Raw genomic sequence first — 22,210 nt, 5'->3', positions numbered from 1 at the left:
TAATTGTCAATTTTAGTATAGAGAAGATTAGTGGACCTTTCGAAATAAGAATTTATGATGTATAGGAGAAGAAATTGAAAACTCTCAGAGAATATAGACTCTCTCAAACTTCCAAACCCTTGTGTGAGTTACAGGCCAGTCATGTTTTGCTAGAGCCCAGCAAACTATGAAACCTTAGCTGTTACTTCAGCAAAAGGGTAATTTGGGCAAAGGAGCTTGCTCAGAGGCAGAACACGTGGCTGTCAAGTGCAAGGCCCTGGGCTCCAGCCTTAGCATTAAAAAAAGATTACAATTTGAAAAGCAAAACCTAAATTCCTAGATTAATCTCTTTGTACATTAAGGACAAGTGCGAGAGGTATTTCTTGGGGATACTCTTCTCTAACTCCAATAACAAGCTTACTAATAATGTGAGGCTACTAGTGACGTTAATGATGAATGATGCCCACCCTCATTCTAATGTAGTTTATTGGCTCATGATCAAGAACTGATGGGATCCGTGTCTATGGGTCCCTGCACATTTTTCTTTAATCTCTTCTTCCCCCTCTAGGTCCCTTCTCATTTGCAAAAGATCTGCTTCTTATCATCCATCTCATCTTTTGCTTTTTAAATTATTTATACTTCGGGTTTCTCCTGTAAGAGAAGTTATGCAATACTTGAGCTCGTGCGTTTGGCTGATTTATTTAATGTTATAACCTCGAAGTGTGCACCTCTCATGCTGTGTTCCAGGGAACAGCAGCAACTGAAAAGACAAAGAAAGGGAGAAAATAAAAGATGAGTGCAAGATCATGAGTTCAATCTCCGGTACCAAAAAAAAAGAAGAAGAAAAGAAAAGGTTGAACGAAAGTTTTATGGTAGCCCCAAGGCCTTTGATTCAAATAACTGCCACAAAATGGGGACATAAGTAACACTCTTCTTGCCCTCTGTGTCTGCTTTATCACTCAGAGAGACCCTTCTTCGAACCCTAAACTTTCCTTCCCTAGGTTCCCTGCCAGGGAACCTGGGTCAAAAACACCCTCTCTGAGACCATGTGGACTTTGCAGAAGACTGCGAGAAGCAAAGGGCTGGATGTGGGCAGATGCAAAATCCATCTTCTCCTGGATGACTCTGTGTGGGAACCAGGAAGGGGGTCTCGGGAGCCTGGCTTTAGTGCTCTGTCTCTAGACTTCCCTAAGATTTATTTTTTTCCAAAAGCTCTTTAGTTGTCTCTTATCATATTCCTCACCAGAGAGATGAGTGAGAGAAGTCCAGGGAAGCAGACAAAGAGGCCTGACTGTGTCACTTTGGCAGATACATCTAGGTTGGCATTTATCCTAATTTGGATGCAGATAAAGGTAAGCTCCGTGAATCTTAAATGCAATATGAAATATTACCGTCTTAAAGATGACTTCCAAAAGCCGGCAAGTATTTGGGAAAATAAAATAAAGCAAATTCCCAAGGTAAGAGATCTGTGTAAGCTTGTATTTCATCCGTGAATTCTCGATCCCCTTATTCATTTGTGGAAATAGAACTTGGAGCATCCAGGATTCTCCACTCGAACCCAGGACCCTGGGCTGGCCGGGCTCTGGGCCTGTAAGGCCAGGACAATTCACTTACCTCGCCTTCAGTTTTCTCATCTGCCTTTATGTGGATACTTGCCAAGAAGTTCGTCTGAAAAACCTGATGATGGATCAAAGTTAATTTTAGTGTTTCCTCCTGGAAGGGAGATCACCTGTTAAAACACACTTCATAATCTGTAGGAAGGCATAGGTCAGGGTGGAAATTTATTCAGACTTAAGGTTTACTTCAATTGTGGCTGAGGTTGAGATCTGGTTGAGATTGGCAAGACTCTTGCCGCGGGAGTCTGGACTGTCCAGGAACAGGGTAACAGGCGCCAGCCTTCGACAGGAAGTGGGTACCACTCTGGGGACGGCGACTCCCTGTACCTCTTGCTACGTTCTGTCCCCTTGAACTCAACACTTCAGCTACCCATTACTCAGAGGGACCTTACCATTGTTTCCTACATTCTTTCCTTCTTGACTCGATTGATTTCTGAGAAGAGGGAAAATAAATGGTGACAATGTTGTCACCATTATATGTGAATTTGTTTCTCCTTTTTGTGCCTTTCAAACTGTTAAGCATATATATTCATCACCTTTAAAAGATAAATAAAACTGAGTCTTAGAAATGGTATTTTTAAAAGTGTTCGGAATTATAGCACCCCACTGACAGTCTTGGCAGAAATCTTGAAGAATTCCAATTCTTTCTAGATGGCTGGTTTGACCAACTGAATGATCTGTTGTCTACAAGAAAGTGTTGGTCTGATGGTCTGAAGTTTGGATTATTGGTTTGGGACAGAGGCTGAAAGCACCAACAGCCTTATCTTAACTTTTGGGCTGTTGGTGGTCTCTGTTCTCAGAGGACTCACATTCGCAAATATGTATCTTCTGCTTGAAATAGAATCCATATTACTTCAGCAAAACGTATCTGTGCATACCACTATGGACAGGAAATTCCAGCCCATGAAGGAAGAGCCTCAGAAAGAGCACTGGTATCTGGGGGTGTTGCTCTGGTAGTCACATGTTTCTATACACAATTGTCTTTAATTCATGTCCTTATACTCACTGTTTTTTTTAAGGAAACTAATTTCTGTTTTGAGAAATAGACATGAATTTGTAGATTCAGTTGAGAGTCTTTGGATGAGAAAAAGGAGTTCCTTTTGTTTGGCACTCAAACACACTGGACCAGGCTAAAGGCCAGGGTTCCCAGGCACAGACACGTCCTTATGCTGCCTCTTTCAAGATTTATCTGGAGAGCACACTGAGAGACAGGGTGTTACACTACCTAAATTGTAAAATCCAGGGTTGCTATTAAATTCACTGCTGTGCTGACTTACACTCCACTGTTCAGCTCTACTGAGAAAAGGTTCCTTTCAACCCAGTGACCTTTTCTCTGCCTCCAACGAAATAAAAAACAAATAGCAATGTACTTTGAAAGCACCACCGCCTCTGCTGAGAGCGCCTGTAGTTCAAAGTTCTGAAATGGAGCAAAATGCACTATCATTCCTGCCAGGCTATGCAAATACAGAAACGTCAAAACAAAATAATTAAACACGGTGCATTGTTTTAGAAAGTCCCATCCTTTTGTGAGTTGCCCTAAGTATCTCATTAGCTAGAATAGCATCTTCATGACCTTGTAGGATGCTCAGTCTCTGTGATATTTGCATTCTGATGTTCTGATACATGGCATAATTTTCTCTGCCCTGTACTTATAATAGTTTTTAAAAGTCTAGTGAATATCTTTTAGTGGAATTCTATTAAGCATGTTAATGGAATATGTAGAGTTAGTTTTTCTTATTTATCACTTTAAGAGGATCATTTTCGTGGACCACAAATATAACTCATATAACTAGTACATAGTTTTTCCTGAAAGAAGTATCCCAAGATATCCATCCCTCCTCCCATCCATCCATTCAAGAAAGATTTTTGTATCATGTGTTCCAGGCATCTCACCCCTTTTGCTTTTTCTCATTTGGCAAGTTCAGTTTTCCTTTAAAAATTCTCTTCCCATTGGTTCCTCCAGCCATCCAGCAACTTTGGACAGGATCATGTGATTTCTCTGCAGCTCCAGCCTTCCTTGTGCCAAGCGAGTTACCCTCAGCACCTCCAAAAGGGGTGCATCTCCCACACCTTGGAGCGCTACTCACAACTCCTCCAGCAGTGCTTCTCCAGCTGGGGGCAGGTGTTGAAATGACCCTTGTGCTTGAGAGGGAGGAGGATGGAGACCCTTGAGGCCCAGGTCCAGGTCACCTTCCTGAGACAGCAGCAGTGTTTAATGGCCTAGATTTGCCAAAGAAAACCCAAAGTTTCAAGAAAGCTGAGTATTAGGAATAAATATTATAAACACTTATCTCTGTGATTCAGTTAATTTTGCCTAGTTGCTGTCTGTTTTTCCTTATGATTCTGCTGATACTTGTAGATTAGTTTAAAAGATCATTTGGAGAAAAAGACACCAAGAAGTATCCAGACTGTAAGATCTGGGTATATGCATTTGTATAAAACACAAAAGAGTAACGACTTCAAAATTTAACTGTAGTAGTTCCCCTTATCTGAGGTTTTCTTTCTATGTGTTAGTCACCCATGGTCAACTATAGTCCAAAAATCTTAAGTGGAAATTTCTAGAAATAATTAATTCATAAACCAATTCATAATTTTCAATTGTTTACTGTTCTGAGAAGCATGATGAACTCTCTCAGCAGCCTGATCCATCCAACCTGGGTTGTGAGTCATCTCTTCATCCAGCGTATCAATGCTATATATGCTATACATTGGTTACTCATTTAGCAGCTAGCTATCTCAGTTGGTTATTAGATCAACCATTTGGTATATAGTCAAGAAATCCCTATTATTTCATTTAATAATAGTCCCAAAGCACAAGAGTAGCAATAAAATGAAAACCCCAGGACATAAACCATGGAAGGACTGATTAACTCTGGTACTATGTAGCAATACTTCAGAGTATATAGAAAACTATAGTTTATAGGGTTTGTACTATCTGGAAATTTAGGCATGCAGTGGGGGTCTTGAAAGATATACCCTTGGCTATGAGGGACTACTTACTATAAATTAACTAAAATAGTATACCCTAAAGATGTCTTCTGAGCTAGTATCACATTTGTGGTAATCAAAATATTTTATGTTTTATTGCAGTAATGCATGATTTATGGATTATTGTGGTAGTGCTATGCATCAGGAGACCTACTATTGAATTTTACCATCAGGAAAAAAAACATACTTTAAAGGAGCTTCATTTTAGGACAGTTTTAGATTTATCACAAAATTGAATGAAGGTACAGATATTTCCCATGTGTCTCTTCTCTTCCTAATATCAGTATTTCCTGTCAGAGTGGTGCCTTTGTTACCTACACTGACACATCATTAACATCCCAAGTCCAGAGTTTACATCAGTCAACAGTTATATGCAGAGAGACATACACAGGTGTGCATCTCCAGAGACACGCACAGGCACAGATGTTTATAGTAAGTAGCTTTATTCGTAATTTCCCTCAGTTGGGAGCCACCAAGATGTCCATCATTAAGTTAGTAGATAATTAAATTGTGGTCCATCCAGCTGATGGAATATTATTCACCACTAAAACAAAGATCCGTCAAGCCATCACAAGTAGAGAAGAAACACAAATGTGTATTTCAAGAGAAAGAAGTAAATCAGAAAAGGCTACCTGACTGAATGGTTCTTATTCTATGGCTTCCTAGAAAAGCAAAGCAAATATGGGTAGATATTTTAACAAGGTCTTGCTGCTGCTCTTTTATCATTAGAGTATGAAGTAGCAAATAATGCAGAAAAATAAAATGTATATCTATAGAAATTTTGATGAGTGCAATTTTTGCAACATTCAGAACTTTTCACTTTTATTATAGTGAAAAATTCAGTGTTTGCATCATAATACATATGTTTCTGAGTCAGCAGCTGGGTTACTTGACGAGAACCCCAATGAACAGTGCAGGGTTTTGGACTTTTTATTTGCTGAATTGTAATAGTTACACCAAAAGCATGGATTTCCCATGAGTTAATTTTCTTTTTTGTTTATTGTACATGCATAAAATAACGATATGCAAGGTTTATTTTCAATCTACACTGAGATCTTGGTCACCCATGTACTTACAAACATATAGATGAGGACATTTTTATGAGTAATGCAGGATTTGGAAGCACGAGCCCGCTGTTGCTGTTAAACCGCTATATTCATTTACTCAGGACTGGGATGATTCAAAAAGGAGTGGGGTATTCACTCCAATAAAAAAAAAAAATAGCTTTTTCCTTCTCCCAGCAAGAGGCCATTCCCCAGGGGCTGTCACCCATGAGGTCTTCCTTGTCTCTGCTTTGGATGAGCACACTGTCCCTCCAGTGTGCCAGGGAAGAGCCATTTCCAGGAAACACTCATTATCTATCCTGACACCCTGCCACAGTCATGGCTTCACATAACCACACTGAAGGACTATTCTCCTGCTGTCTGCTGATGTGATTACATCACATTAACCAACACCTGATAATACTCTAAAGTGTATTATCTTGTGGAGCTCCAGATTTGAGCAAACCCCTTACATAGTGCCGTGCTCTACAAAACTTACACTGCAGCGGCTTTCATGGTGATTACATGTAATACCAGATGCTGTCGTGTACTCTAACTCTTCTTTCATGAGTGAAAATAATTTGAAGACGCGTAGTCCTCTCTTTCATTATAGAGCATGCAGGCTTTTCCTCTCCCTTGTGCTGGCACATTAAGAAGGAAGACATGGAGACAAAGAAAGGAACAGAGGACCCCTTGCTAGTGCATCTGCAAACAGCCAGTGGAGTCTGAAGGATAATAAAGCTCCAGAGGTCTCTCTTGTAATCATCATCTTTGGGCCAATTTAAAAATATTTTAAATGGAGAACTGTCAAGGAAAATGAGACTATTTCTTAAAACATAATTATCTTCTTCCGAAATCCATTTAAAATATATATATATATATATATATATTTTTTTTTTTTTTTTTTTTTTAAGGGGCAATTGAAATTCCACAGCACAAAAGCAATGCAGGGAGAGAGAAAAAAAATCAGTCTTTCATACTTTTTTTCAAAAGCTTGGCAAAAAACCAGGGGTAATATTTTTGCAACTGGGAATGTGTGTTTGCTGAAGAATATTCCCACATTCGAATCAGCATCAGGGGTCCTCGTCTTGTTTTACTTTCAAAGGTAGAGGGGGTATAACATTAACCCCAGCTGGGAGAAGGAGAGTGCTGCCCTGTAATTCTCCTCCAGGGAACGGGAATAAAGGGATTACATATGCTTGCATAATGGAGAATTTCCTCACTCAGACAAGACAAAAGACTTCATTATGTTTCACCAGACACTTGAAGCCCTGTGCCTCCCACTTCCAGAGGCTGAGCAGACAGAATATTTTTCTTTCTTCTTCTTTTTATTAATATGAAGCTGCTAGATGGAGTTTCTAAGAAACTGGCCTTCTGGTCTCTCCATCATGAAGAGATGTAGGGAAGAGACTGAAGACCTTGATTCCTGAGAAAAGTGAGACCATCCCTGAAATTCATAGTGTACTTGTTTTTTGTTGCTGTTGTTTTGTTTTTTGTTTTGTTTTGTTTTTCCCAAAACCATTAGTTTTGCTTTTTCTCTGAGCATCAGGAAAATGAACATTTTCTTCCTGGAAACATTCCTTTTGCCATTCTCTGAGACCAAAAGCATCCAACTCCTAATGAAAAATATAGTGGCAAAATAGAACCTAATTGAACATTCAGTTACTGCTCCTGGGGAGGTCTAGGACAAAGCCACTGAATGATGTGTGTGTTTATTTGTTAGATAAAATAACAAAAATCTCCATTTCCTGAATCATCCCTGATTTCAGCTTGTCAGCAGATTCCTGTCAGCTGAGCTCTATGGAGACCATGTTTTCAGTGATGGATCAAATCCTGATTGAGAAAACTGAAGTGAGTTCAGTGCCACGCTGGCTTTTGGGTTGCCCTAAAACCTTTCAGATATAACATAGAAAGACTGAGAAATTTCCTAGTTGTGAGAGGCAATGTCTGATTTGTCTCATTATTTCTGAGTCTGATCTATTATATGTGTGTGGCCTGTTACTCTTGAATGGTGTAGTATTCTAACGAGATATGATTAAGAATATTTAACTTCCCCTTTTAAAAGCATATTTTAAACACACACTATTTTGTTGGTGATCATTTTCATACTTCATAAGTATGAAGTGATCAAAAAGAAATTATAACATTAGATTTTTCACAGCACTTGGAATTTAGCTCATTCAGCAAATACTTATTTACTGAGCACAGTATCTGTTTACCTGTGCATGAGAACTGGGAAATAATAGTGGGAAATTATCAAGATAGCCTTGTCTCTTGGAGTGCTTCAGAGCATCACATGTATAATTAACCAAGATACCTGAGAGGAAAGATTGACGTCCCCGCTAGTAGAAGAATAGACTAGACAGAAGACCAAAGAGAGAGCAAAAGGACTCTAAAAGCCATCGAGAGCTTTGGAAGGAACAATAGAGGCTGAAGTTTAAGGTAGGGGTGATACCTGCATTGGTTACCTATCACTACATAACAAAATGACTCAAACCTTAAGTGATTTCAACATTAAATTTCCCATCTCAGCTTCAGTCAGGAATCTGGGTGTAGCAGGCTGTTCTCCAGTCTTTGATCACCCACAAAGCTGCCCTCACTTGGAATTGAACAGCAGCGTCTCCTTCCTAGGTCACCCCGTGATCGCTGATAGAGTCCAGTTCCTCATAGGTGGGGAGATGAAGGCCTCAATTTCCCAAGTGGAGGCTGCTCTCCTTCTCCTAACAAGTGGAGCTCTCCTTGGAGCCCTTTATAACATAGTGGCAGGAGGGGGGCAAGGAGGGGAAGAGCCCCTTCCAGAACTAGGAAGGCACATATCACAGTGCTTGTAACCTTTCTGACAGCCATTGTATGCCTTCCTTAGGTGCCTGGCACTAAAGGACATTACATAAGAGCGTGAAGTGGCAATCACAGGACAGCTGAGAAGCTTGCCTAGCACTGTAACACTGTAGGTGTTCATCTCAGAAAACACTTGATTTGGGATGATCCTACAATATGTGTGTGAAAAGCAGATGTTTGGAGACCAGGTTTGCGGGACTTGAGGTTAAGCCTGCTGTGCAGTCCTCAGGGTTCTCTAGAATATTTTAATATCAACCCACAACATGGGTCACTATAGAGACAGAAATAATAACAACTAGCTGGGTGTGGTGGTGCATACCTGGAGTCCCAGCCCTCTGGAGACTGAGGCAGGAGGAAAGTCATGAGTTCAAGGCCAACCTGCGCTTCATATGGAGTTCAAGACTGCTTTGAACTACGTAATGAAACCCACCTCTAGAAACCAAAAGAAAGAAAGGAAAAGGAAAGGAAATAAAAGCAACCAAGCCCTTACATGCAGCATTGATGTTTCCAAGCACTTGCAAATTCATAATCTTTTTTCCACTCGTTCTCTGTGAAGCTAGTGAGAAAGGTGCCCTTGTTCCCCACACTCTGCTATGAGGAAGGAAGGCTCCAAGAACACATCATGTCACTTGCGTAAATTGTCACAACTAAACTGGTGTCAGATATGCATGGTTCTGAGCCTTTCATTTATCCATTGGGATTTAGGCTAAGGCAGGACATTCCAGTGCATGCTGGGTATAAAACTGCAAGTCTACTAGCTGCTTTGAGCCATGAGCTACACAGCACGACCCAGCCCAGCCTGCTCAGCCTCTCCTTCCTCCCCTCTCCTTACTTAACCACCTCCTCCTTTCGCTTCCATATTCTGTTCATCTGCAGTCAGAGTCCAAGAATTGAATTCCCTCAGCTTATGGGCATGAGTGATAAAGTGGCCCCTGGAGAATTCACAGTCCAGTAAAGGAAACAACTGATAAGGACAAAATGTGTAAGCAGTAAATAAGCCTGGTTAATAGCGTGCCCCAGGGACATGGGATACAGCAAATCAGTTTTTGGTAGTTTGATAGAGGTGAAATACTGATATGGGCAAGAAATGCCATATTCACACTGTCTACCACCCATCAGGATCCATTTATATTAAAGGTCGTAATTATATTACATGCATCAAAACACTGCTTGGTAGGTTATCTTTTGAATTCTGTATAACTTTGTGCATAATAAAACTGTATTTATGTTCTTAAAATTTTTAAAAGTACCTTGTTTTATATGAGCCTTGGCACATGCATTAGGTTATATATTTAGGCTGTAACCTCTTATTTAAATGTGAGCATGTCCAGTGAAGGCAAACAGCTTTTTACAGCCACTACTATGTTTCCAAATAGCAAAATACATTCCACGAACAAAGAATAGGACAGTGGTTTAGGTGTGAGGCTGTCTAGTATCTGCACAGAAGCATACTGAGGTGGCACCTTTCCTCCTGTATCCTTGTAAAAGTGTTCTGGGGCCAAAGTGGGACAGTGTCTCCTTCCCATGCCCTTCTGCCCATTCCCCAACCTCCCCAACGTAGTCCACACTTCCTCCTTCCTTCCGATGCCTTCCTGCATCAAGGAGAACCCAAATTTGGTCCCCATCTTGTTGTGTAACAGATTTTGGCTTTTCCAATGTTTTAGATGAGCTAGTATATCTCCAGAAGTCTGTTTACCTGTAGTGTCTAGTTTTGTGGGGAAATTATTATAGCTAAGTAGGCTGGCTATTAACCATAATGGATACTGCCTAGGAAAGAATTTTGCTTTTTGGTTTTAATAATGTCCTTCCATAGAGCTGAGAGAGAAAAGAAAGCCTGCAGAAACCTTCAAAGGCATTGCCTTTCTCATGCACCTGGCTCAAATGTCTTTACTCAAATGTTTATTTAGCAGTTTGTTTAAAGGAATAAATCTTCAGTTTTCACCTAAAACCCCAGCATCACCTGCAGACTTTCTTAGCTCAAAGGCCACAGTGAGACAAGTACCACATCAGAGCACTAGGCCCAAGAACAGACTCCAGAAGAGTCTGAAACAGGAAGATGGAGTGTGTTCACCTTTGATTTTGCACAGATGTGGGGCAGGGGCCCTGGGCAGGGCCAGCCAAGTGAGGAGGGAGAGTCCGGGGCAGCCGCACATGGAGCCTAAGGTACCAGTGGTGACCTCCCCACATCAAGGCTGGGGGTCATGGGTTCCAGGAGGCCTGATGGCCTCCTCTGTCCTCGGATCGCCTGGGTTGCTTTGGAGCTCCAGCTGATGAGAAGGTGGGCCAGCAGTGCTGCTCAGGGCACAGGAAATCTGGCTGCTCCTCCCACTTAAGTTCTTTGAGCCTTTCTTTCCCTCTGAAGTAGCTTCCCACTAAGTCTCCAAGAGAACTCCAGTCTCTCTGGCTACAAGTTTTAGTTTGCTGTTAGTTAAGATCTGCAGTGAAATGGACCTTTCACTCTTGCTTCTGTTTTTATCCGGTTGGAAATCGTTCCAAGCAAGCCAAGCATCAGGTAGCACACACAGGGGAGGAGCAAAAGTTTGAGCCAAGCCTGGGCAACTTAGTGACATAGAAGGACCCAGTTTCAAAATCAAAAGAGGTAGGGGGCTGGGAGCTCATTTGAAGGCCCTAGGTTCAATCACCAGTACTAAAAATAGAAAAGAAGAAAAGAAGGGGGGTGGGAGGAAGATGAAGAAGAGAGAAAAAGAGAAAAAAGGAAAAGAAAAGAAATCATTCTAGCCCCCCTTATTATTATTTTCTCAATTCACTGGATCCAATAGGGAAAAAAAAATATGAGCTAAGAGAAGAAAATGGGTAAATTTCTCACCTCCACTTCAGCAACGCGTTGGGAGAGGAGTGGAAAAAGGGTTTAGGGAAAGGGGAACCTTTCCAATAGCCATGGTCTCCATGGAAACTTGCTCTTCCATTCAGTCAGAGGGGCAGCGGGACTCCCCTTCTGCAGAGGCCACCGAGTGCCATGGCACATTGCCTTCTTTAGGCCCAGTCGTCTGTCCCTAGGTACAGAGCTGACTGTTCCCCAGGAAGTAAAATGTTGACTGAGGTTTTACTCCAACATGGTCCCTGTTGCTTACTAAACAAAACAATAATTGTTTATAGACTTTATTTCCAGGAATACATTAACATTTGTTGAATTCAAAATTTCACGGTGTTCACTGTAACTATCTTCATCTATATCAAGAGAGTTAAGGACTTAAATACATATATGGTGGCATATGCCTGGTATTTTAAGTACAGTAGATAGTTATAGGCCTTTTCTCAAGGACCTTAACTGTCAGACAGACAGTAATAATTTCAAGCCATTCTCATAATGCATTTTAGGACATTTATGCCCTTGCCTTGGAAGCCAGTGGTTGAAATAGCCATGCAGAGGTGCTAGACAAATGTGGTGTCATGAGTTTTGCACTTCATAAGACCATTGCCTGTGCGGTAACCTTCAATGTCATGTTCTCTCCTTAATTTAACCCTAAGGAACAGACTCCGAAAGTTATCAACTAGCAGGAGATAGTATACCCTGCACACCTGTCTTTTAACTCCAAACTCACGGGAATTCCAGTCATTCTTCATTGGAGAGAGATTTTCAGAAAAGAAGTTTTATTTTGTCACCACTTTCTTATCCCTGGTGCTGGGTCAGCCAATTGTTTTCACTCATTAGTAAATCTGAAATTAACAGGAGCCCAGTTGCGGTCCAAGGAAAACTTGTCTTCAAAAGTCTTCATGCTTTTGAGAGTAAAAAAGTGGTAACGGGTACCAGATAGCCACAGTCTTTGGCTGAATTTCTTTCTAGGTAATGACCCCAACTTTTTTTTAATCACTGTGGTAATTAAATCATTGTGTACTACAAAATTTACCATATCTAAGTGCTTAGTTCAGAAGTGTTATCACACTGTTGTGTATAATTCCAGGTTCAGTTTCTTCTCTTTATAACTCATTTTTGTCTCTCACTTTATGCTTCCATGTTTTCCTAATTTTCTGCTAAATATCTCTGGATCATATATTTCATTATCCCAGGGATCTGGCTGGACAGAGCCTTTCCTAAGAACTTTTATTAGAAACCTTTTTAAAATTCAAAACCAACGTCATGACTGCCTGTGGGCAGGTGGGGCTGGATGCTTACAACTCCTGATGAAAGCCTTATCATTTTCTATAATTAGGGGATGGGGCAGAAGGATGAGGGTAAGAGGTAAGTTTTCTATTTATTTTCCAACTTTTCCTCATAGTTGTGAAACTCTGCTATTTGAGTGTTCTTGACACAGAGCCTGATGGGTATTTTCCTTTATATGTCATTTGCCCTATTTTGCCTTTTCATCGGTGTTGCCTTAAAAATTAATAAGAATAATGAGCAGTGAGGTATTATTCATCCCATGTGTGTAAATCATGCATTCATCTCAGGCTCCTTTTATCCCCAGAGCTTGCACGCGACAGCGCATGCTGAGCGGATCATTTGAAGGGCAACCAGCAAAAGAAAGGTCAATCCTCAGTGTACAGCATCATATCCGCCAAGAACGCAGGTAAATGTGCTAGCAAGACTGTCCTCCTGGGAACCTCAAGGGAAGGAGCGTGCACAAATGTGCAGCTGTCCGAAGCCACCCCGATTTGGACGCCAGGTTCCAGGGAGTGGCTGAGTTCTATTTGCCAGTGATAACAACAATGAAACTCACAGTCCAAATCAAAGATTCAAAACGTCTATGTTCCAAAGTCTCTTTTCCTCCGTCATAGCCAAATTCTCACTTTTAAGATCACAAGGGAAAATTGTTAGCGGGGATCAAAGGCATTTGGAAAGATGATAAGCTTTGGTTTTAAAAAGAAGTGAGATGTCTGTGAGTTCTATCGGAAAGGTTGTGGGATTTTTTGTTTTGTTTTTTATCGTGGTCATTGCTTAAAAGTCCAAATTTGATCTTGAGAGGCATTGATGGTGATTGTTTTAGGTCACTAAGACATGGATCAAACAGCCAGAGGATCAGCAGGGGGAAATCTCTTGAAACTTTGACTCAAGACGTAAGTTATGAGCAATGCTTTTGGATTTTGGACACTTGGTTATGAAAGTGTTTAAATGTCTGCCTAGATGATTCCAGTCTTTCTATCATCTTGCCATGTCTCCTTAACTCTTCATAATCAAGGAAATCAGAAAACAACACAGAAAATAAATTGCACGGCCAGGACTTAAAAAATGACTGCTAAGTTCAAAAAAATCCAGAGTACATGTCTTAGTTAAAACAGTAACACAAGAGTGATGTGTCTGTTTCATCTCACTAAAACTAAGGAAATTGAAAGCATTTATAGGAATGATTCACATTATTAAATTTGAATATTTACCCTGTTCTAAATATTCTGGAATATAGTCCTACTATTTATAATTTCAGGGCTTTACATATTAAAATACAAATGTTTTTCTAGAAAAATTCTTCCAAGGGCCACACAGAATTTGCCACAACTTTTTTTTAGACTATAGGCTATTCATGTGTCTGTTTACTGGTACAGTGGCTATTTAACAAATGCTGTCTGTACTACATCCTCTTGGAAGTAGTGAGATGTAATAAACACGAAGTGGACTGGACTGCCCTCCTGAAGCTTACAATCTAGAAAAGGAGACAGGCGAGAAGCAAGTAAAGAAGTAATGACATTTCCCAGACTGATTGTTTTTTAGTTTTCCCTCATCTCTCCATTGTGTAACATGTTTGCTTTGTTGTATAAAAAGAAATCACAGGTAGAGACAAAGAAATCACAGCTCAAAGAAATCACAGGTAGAGATTTGGGACAGAGAGTTTTAGATTCTGTGGTCAATGCAAACCCCTCTACAGTAACCTAGAGACATAAATGAAGCTAAGAAGTGAGCCGTGAAAAGGCCAAGAGGCCAATGATCAGACTACACAACAGTTATATATTACACTAAGCTACACAGCAGTTATATACTACACTAAGCTTGCCATGAAAGAGTCAGAGGCTCTAAGGGGAATGCAGGCCTGAGCTCAAATCTGGACAGTTTGGCTAAGACTGCAGTCTTGAATGTTCAGAGCCAGGAAGGGGACTGGGAAAAGAAGAGCTAATAAAGAGGGCAACCCCATGAGCTTTGGACTTTTTCTCCATCTGTCTCTTATTTCCTAAGAATTTCTGGAATATTTAGTGTACTACATCTGCTTTTACTCCAAAATCTGCTGTTGGTCCTTATGCAGTCTTCCAGGTTAAAATGAGAACAAGAAGCTGGCAATGAGATCACCTGTTTCCACCTAATGTTGGCATGGTTCTGGTTGGCACGTGGCTATTTCCACTTAGACTTTTTTAATCCAGAGTTGTCTGATTGGCTTCCATATGATTGATATCGAATTATGATCAGGGCCAACAGGAGGCCATGCACTTAGGTTTCAGAGTCAGGCATATTGCCCACAGGAAATTGCCAGCGGAAATTCAGAGGCAGCAATTCATTCTGAGCACTCTCCCTCAACATGATTCAGTGGGCATCTACCATCTGCTGGAGTCCCAAATTAGAACATATTACCTTGAAATACAGATGACAAAGGCCCAGTTTTAGTAGTCTCAAGTCCAGAAATTTTTTCTTACAGATGTAGCATATTTGTCATACAGATGTATAACAAAATCCATCAACCATCTCCCCCACAGAGAAATGTCCTGAGGTTCAGATCATTTCATAAAACATCCTTCTAATGTGTTTTCTGCCATAATTGGAGACCTTTGAGTTAGAAAATTTTAACATCTTCACTTATCCCTGATGACACAAGGTACAAACAAAATGGACTGAGAAAGGCTTCCTTTAAGTCTGCGGTGTTATATGAAATGTCCCCACCTCCCACTGAGTCTGGGTAGCCTGGGTTCAGGCTGTGCCACCTGCCTGCTCTCCAGTCCTGCCACTTGCGCTCCGCTCCTGATCTCCGGGCTCCCCCTGAGTGGGCATCCTGGCTCTTCCCCCCCTGGAAGCACACAATAGCCTGCACCCTGGCCTTCTAGTCCTTTTCCAAAATACCATATCCATAGTGAACCTACCTGTCTTCTAGCATGCTCAGGGTTTTGAAAAGTATTATTAAAACACAAGGCATCCACTAATGTACAGCACTTATTTATTTTGATTTTTCCCTGTCTTCTCTTCCATCAGTTCAACAAGAATAGTGATTATGTATTATTTTTTTTCTCCCTTACCATATTCTCAGTGGGAGACCCATACGTGGAACATTATGAAAATTTCAAAAATATATGCCAAATAATGTTTTGAGGGAAAAATGTCCTTGCTAAGCTATTTACAGTCATTTAATTATACATATAATAGTTATAGCTCAATGTTCCATATGTGATAGTTATATATGTTATAGCTATACATATACTCCATACATAAGATCTGATAAAAATGTACAGTGAATATGCGGATTTTTAAAATTTACTATAGTAAAAGACACATTGCCGTTAGTCCTCAAAATGCTCCCTCCCACTTGAGACACAGGTATCTTACCCTTCTTGGAAATCCTCTTTCATGAGAATTTTTAGTTGCAATGTCCTAGCTGCCTTGGGGTCCTGAACTGATTCAAAACATTTACTGTGGGACTGGGATTCAGCTCAGTGGTGCAAGCACTTTCCTGGCAAGAGCCAGGTGAGGAGTTTGAACCCCGGTAACAAAAAGAAAAATTTACCTTTCATGGTAGTTTGACTCTGGCAGTGCTCTGAGGGGATTAATGGCAATGTGTCTTTTACTGTAATACTGTTTCTTCATTTAAACCTTCACTGTATGTTTTGATCACACTATATAAATATATATGTATATATGTATATATTAATTTCAAAGTTTTTTAAATAGCTATAGTCTCCTCCTGTAATGTGCCTCCTCCTCCCTCATTTCTAGCACTCCAACACAGTGAGATACAGAAACGCACAAAGGGAAGACAGTGAAATAAAGATGATTCAGGAGAAAAAGGAGCAAGCAGAAATGAAAAGGTGCCGGTGGGGTGGGCTGGGCTGGGGTGGGGGAGGCTCTCCCGGGGAGGGGACGCAGCCTTGCCTGACTCTGTGGGTCCCTGCTGCCTTTCCAGGAAGGTCCAGGAGGAGGAGCTGAGAGAGAACCATCCCTACTTCGACAAGCCGCTCTTCATAGTGGGCCGCGAGCACAGGTTCCGAAACTTCTGCCGCGTCGTGGTCCGGGCCCGCTTCAACGCGTAAGTGCGCGTGTCCAGCCCGGGGGCTGTTGCTGGCGAATTGCTCCCCAGAGCCATACATTTAATTTCTTTTCTTTTGTTTGTTGAGACAGGGTCTCCTGTGCAGGTGGGCCTTGGGCACACTATGTTTGCAGTCCAGGCTGGCCTTCAACTTGCTGGCCATTTCCTCCCTTAGCCTCCCTGGTGCCGGGGTTAAGGCACGGGCCGCCAACCTTAGTGCACACCTTTAGCTCTAAATAGATAATTACACTAAAGTGAGGCCATTAGGATGAGCCATGACCCAGCATAACAAGCGTCTTTGTGAGAGGAGGAAGTGTGGAGGCTCGGAGTGAACACACACAGCCCTTGTGAAGACAGGAAGAGGGAGGACAACTATCTACAAGTGAAGGGACCACCCTGGAACAGGTCTGCCCCCACCACCCCGAGAAGAAGCAACCCTTCTGGCCCCTTGGCTGGCACTCACAGCCTGCAGAACTATGGAAAAATAAATATCACCTGCTTAGGCCCCAGGACTCCGTCCTTCTTCCCCTACCACTGCAGCCTGGAGACCCCAGGGCCCCCTCCTCCACCTATCAAGAAGGACTTTTGGGTCTGCAGAAGCTGAGGCCTTTGCTCAGGGACCCCAGCTAGTGTTTGCCTCTCTCCTGATCACCCACGTATGGTTCTTCCTGCCGTTCTCAACCTGCACAATTTAAAGTACCTGCGTAATAATCATTAACAAATCCCTGAGCTTCCACCAAGTACAGGGGGAAGGTGGCAGTTTAGAACCTGATTTGCTCAGTGTCAGCACAGGTTTTTCATCTGGAATTATCCTGTTATCTGTCTACATCTTAGCATCTAACTGCCAATTCCCCACCTAATTTAGTGTGGTGTAATTCTCCTTTGTCAGCCTAATAGACTGATGAAGATGTTATCCTTATCGAAATTAGGAATACAAGCGAGGACCCTAGGGCCTCAGTAAGTAAGCACACAGCGTTCCTGAAAGTAAAAGTTGTAAGTTCCTCTTCTAGAAAAGTTAAATTATTCGGCAAAACCACAGCTACTTTATACAGACTTTGCAAGAAGAACGTGAGGTGGTGGTTAGTTTAGTTCCTGGAGGAAAAAAAAGTAGACCACAGCTACATGCAGGCCGAACTCTAATGCATAGGGTATCTAACTAAACAATTATGAAGGATTTCCTTATACGTCCTTGAAGGCAGTGATTTTAAATGAGTGTTTTTAAATGAAAGTCAAAATTTGATTTTGTAATACCTATGTCAAGAATTTTTGACTGGAACTTGAATCCTAAAATGAAATATTTTGAGAACTAGACTACATTCCATAAGAATCAACTGCAAATTCTTTTGATTTTTCTTTTTACCTGATGTCCTTTGCCTTCCAAAGTCACATAACTATCATGTTTTATAATGAGCATTTTTTATAATGGGCATTTTATACAGACATAAAGATTTTAAGCAGATGAAGTGTTTGTAAATACTTTGCTGCCGAACTGTCACATGCCTGCTTCGTTGCAGAATGTCATATGCTTATTCTCTTTTACAGATCTAAAACAGACCCTGTCACAGGAGCTGTGAAAAATACAAAGTATCATCAACTTTAGTAAGCACTATTAACTATTTTTTCATGCACACTTGAAGTGTCTATGTGCTGTCTTATGCCACCTACAAATATAAAAATTCCCCTTTATTAATATTGTACTATGAAATAGATAACTTGGCGCTCATTTTTAAAAGTACTAGTCATATTAATGGAATCACCATCTCTGACTCCTAGCAGTCTATCGTGGAGCATTTGTGTGCCTCAATTTTGCTTGGTCTTTGGCAGTGATTTGCTGGGATTGGTCACTTACCTAGACTGGGTCATGATCATTGTAACCATCTGCTCCTGCATTTCCATGATGTTTGAATCCCCCTTCCGAAGAGTCATGCACGCACCTACTTTGCAGGTACTGTTACTAAATCTCAGCTCCCAGCTAGGTGGTGAAACACTGCCCTGCAGTTTTTCCAGCCACCATGATTAAACTGCCTTTCGCCTTTTTCAGATTGCTGAGTACGTGTTTGTGATATTCATGAGCATTGAGCTTAATCTGAAGATTATGGCAGATGGCTTATTTTTCACTCCAACTGCTGTCATCAGAGACTTTGGTGGAGTAATGGACATATTTATTTATCTTGTAAGTCTTTGGTTATTTCCTAAATGTAAAGGGTAATGGTTTTATAAAATCCTCTGGATCACTTGGTACAAGAATAAGATACATATATTGCCATAACTGCAGTCTTAAGTGGACTCCATAACAGTCCATTATCTTCAAATAAGGGACATACAAGTAAAATCTAAATGAAGTCCATTGAAATATCCATGGATAGTTGTTTAAGCATGTCAACCACAATTTTATAGATAAATATGACATGCACGAATAAAATTGAAAGCAGCAAAACTAGTTTGCATGTCACATTTCTTGTGTCTCCTATGAAACAAAATGTTTGAATCATATAAATCATGTTATTGATTAATAAGCATGCTATTATTAAAGACAAACTAAAGTTTTTGGACCTCTTTCTTAATTGCAACACACAGAACACCTGACTGTTGTAATTTCCTATTCAAGTGTTCAATTCAACTAAACAGAAACTACAAGAGTAGACTCTGAAATTTTTTTTTATTTATGAAAGGAAGGCACAAAATCAGTGACCTGGAGGGCACAAGGAGAGAGCACAGGTGGCATGTTACCAATAATTAATAAAACAATAGTGAACTTGATAAAAGGCATTTCAATCATGTTGCATCTGTGCAACTCCCAAAACACTAAATTAAAGTGTAGAAAGTGTTGGGGTACCCAGACACAGAATGGGTACTCCATTTCATTCCTGAATACATAAGACTACTTTCTTGGTTCATCATTTTGTTAACAGTGTGCATGCACACCTGTGTCTATCCCGCATCGTGCATGGAATTCCTGTTCAGTGAGAAGCTGTGACCAGTTGATTCTTAGAACATGTAGTTTGTAGATGGAAAATTGTACAATTGGCAGAGATTTTTTTTTTCTGTCTAGGTGAGCTTGATATTTCTTTGTTGGATGCCTCAAAATGTGCCTGCTGAATCGGGAGCTCAGCTCCTCATGGTTCTTCGCTGTCTGAGACCCCTGCGAATATTCAAATTGGTGCCCCAGATGAGGAAAGTTGTTCGAGAACTTTTCAGTGGCTTCAAGGAAATCTTTTTGGTATGTTAGAGCTACCCTCTGCTCCTCGTTCACCACAGTAAGCCTGGAGAGGTCAGATAGTCTTGCTGGTCAAGGTCAAATCTACAGTTGTGGGCAAACCCAGAGGGTTAAACACCCAACAGCAAAAAGTACTGTGCATGCAGCAGTTTCATCCATGGTGCTGAGGGGCTTCTCAGCTTATTAGCTTCAATGAATGTAAACTAATGAAAAGCACCCTGGGAAGCACAGTGAATGGTGACCTGACAAGGTAGCATCCACTAAGTTTTTCATTCATCTTAATTTCTATGCTGTTTCAATTTCCTAATCTAGAGATTAAGGATAAGAGTTTCAAGTCAATCTTCTTTGCAAACAGGAATAGGAATTAAAACATACAGACTCATCACTGTATTCTGTGTCCTTCTACACATGGTTTAGAATTTTGGGATCATTAGTATAAAGCAATTTGAATGATAGAAATGCAGGTAAACCTCCCTTAAACAACCTCAACACATAGTGAAGAATACTTACAGATGAGACTCAAGGGGACAGTGTTCTTTTCAGTTAGATCAACATTGCAGGGTCTTCTGAAAGAACAGGGCTTGAAATAAAACAAGGAGTAAAAGGGTCATTGCTTGGCAGTCTGTCACAGAAGGATCTTGCTTCCCAAAGGAGGGATCAAAGGTTCTTTTTGTTATGAATGAGTTGTGTGTGCATGAAAAACATGAATTGATTTACATAAGCTTATCTGTATCTCATTTTCTAGAAACACATCCAAAGTGAGACATTAGCTGTAGTCCTGGTGGAAGTGAAAGTATTCTAGGCATAGATTGTGAGGTTATTAGAGATACAGTTGCCAATATGTTTTTTAAAGATGTGCTTTAAAGTCCCCACTTTCTTTACTTAAAATCATAAAACTGTGGTCTTTCACACAGCTGGAGGTGAGGAATACAGACTCTTCCCTCACAGTTCATGTGTGTGAATCATTGGGCCCCTGACTGAGGTTACCAGGGAATGCAGTGGACCCTCCCACCAAAGATTTTTCTGTAAAACTTTACAATACCTAGGGCACATATTTAGATTGTTCAATTAGTATGGTGAGAGCTCCGTCTGGATTTTGCTCACAGCCACTTTCCTATGCTGACACCAAAGTATTCAGCCAGCAGAGGGAGCAGGAGATCATTCACAGATTTGCTTCTCAGGACGGAATTATCCCAAGTCTAGGGTGAGCCCCCAGCGCTACCGTGACGCACTACGCTCACAGGAAAGCAGAGCCACTGCCCCCAGTATCTAAGGATCCATTTTGGGAAAACCAGGCACAATGTGATTATCTGAGTATCTTTCCTTTATAAAGCAGAGGATTGCTCTCAAAAATCAGACAAATTTAAATCATATATATACATAAAAACCTTTATCACACTTTCCCTTTTTAAATTTTTTGTTAGTGCATGTTTACAATATATATTAATTGCATACATGCCACATTTGTTTTCATTTTTTAAAAATATAAATTTGTTTTTCCATTTGACATTTCACTAAACCTAATCAATAACCTGTGGTGAAAAACTTAAAAGAAATTGTCAGAAAACTATGACTTTTATGACATGCTATCTATAAAGGCGTGTTTATATCACATTGTAAATCAAAAGTAATGTTTCAATTTTCTAAAGCAGTTTAACGTTTCATCATTCTCTTTCAGGTCTCTATTCTTTTGCTGACATTAATGCTTGTTTTTGCAAGCTTTGGAGTTCAGCTTTTTGCTGGAAAACTAGCCAAGTGCAATGACCCTAATATTATCAGAAGGGTAAGATGCTCCTATCTGTCCTCTGAAATAAATACGGAAGTAGTTTGCCCTTCTTGGAAGGCATGCAGGGCCGGTGGCTGCTGTTAGTGCTTTGAGGTTTGCCTGATGGAAACGGAGGCGCTCTCCTCCCATGAACTCCCTTGTTCTTCCTGCCTGCCGCACGCTGCTTCTCAGGCAGAGGGTCACGTGGTCACAGCACAGCTTGGAGAATCCGGGGCCTCCCGTCCCTGCACCGCTTTCCTGCTGACGTCTTGGGCATAGGCACTCAAGGGTCCAGATGTCTACAGCTGAGAGCCTTGGAAACCTTCCCTTCAGTGCTTCCCTAAGTCCATCCTGTCCTTGTTGCTTTTAGGAAGAGGAGAAGGAGCAGTAATAGTACATGTTTCTGATACATAACGAATACAGTTCTTTCTGGGGACTTGTGTAAATAGAGCATCTTAATCTTTTTTACCTACACTTCCCCTCCCCCTCCATTCTCCCTCTACTTCTGTGTCCCTTTCCATTTGCAAAAGATCTGTCTCTCCATTTCCTATTATCTATCTTTTATTTTGCTCTTTAAATCATTTATATTT

At 40.8% G+C, this 22,210-nt stretch overlaps 1 protein-coding gene across 2 annotated transcripts in view; it reads left to right on the top strand.

Moving 5' to 3' along the window:
* Nalcn (sodium leak channel, non-selective) overlaps window positions 1–22,210 on the top strand; it is a 302,929-nt gene that overhangs the window by 239,689 nt on the left and 41,030 nt on the right. For both annotated transcript variants that reach the window (XM_063246998.1, XM_003477592.5), the window contains exons 19-27: window positions 12,892–12,993; window positions 13,411–13,480; window positions 16,329–16,420; window positions 16,516–16,638; window positions 18,181–18,237; window positions 18,463–18,583; window positions 18,680–18,811; window positions 19,691–19,858; window positions 21,534–21,638. In XM_063246998.1, the coding sequence (XP_063103068.1) occupies window positions 12,892–12,993; window positions 13,411–13,480; window positions 16,329–16,420; window positions 16,516–16,638; window positions 18,181–18,237; window positions 18,463–18,583; window positions 18,680–18,811; window positions 19,691–19,858; window positions 21,534–21,638 (970 nt within the window). The remainder of the gene's footprint in view (window positions 1–12,891; window positions 12,994–13,410; window positions 13,481–16,328; window positions 16,421–16,515; window positions 16,639–18,180; window positions 18,238–18,462; window positions 18,584–18,679; window positions 18,812–19,690; window positions 19,859–21,533; window positions 21,639–22,210) is intronic.

The sequence above is a fragment of the Cavia porcellus genome, unplaced genomic scaffold (genome assembly GCF_034190915.1).
Source record: "Cavia porcellus strain 051 isolate PalLab524CR breed Dunkin Hartley unplaced genomic scaffold, mCavPor4.1 scaffold_4, whole genome shotgun sequence".
In the NCBI taxonomy this organism is placed as follows: Eukaryota; Metazoa; Chordata; class Mammalia; order Rodentia; family Caviidae; genus Cavia; species Cavia porcellus.
Note: the sequence above shows the minus strand (reverse complement) of the source record. Positions and strands in the feature narration are given on the sequence as shown.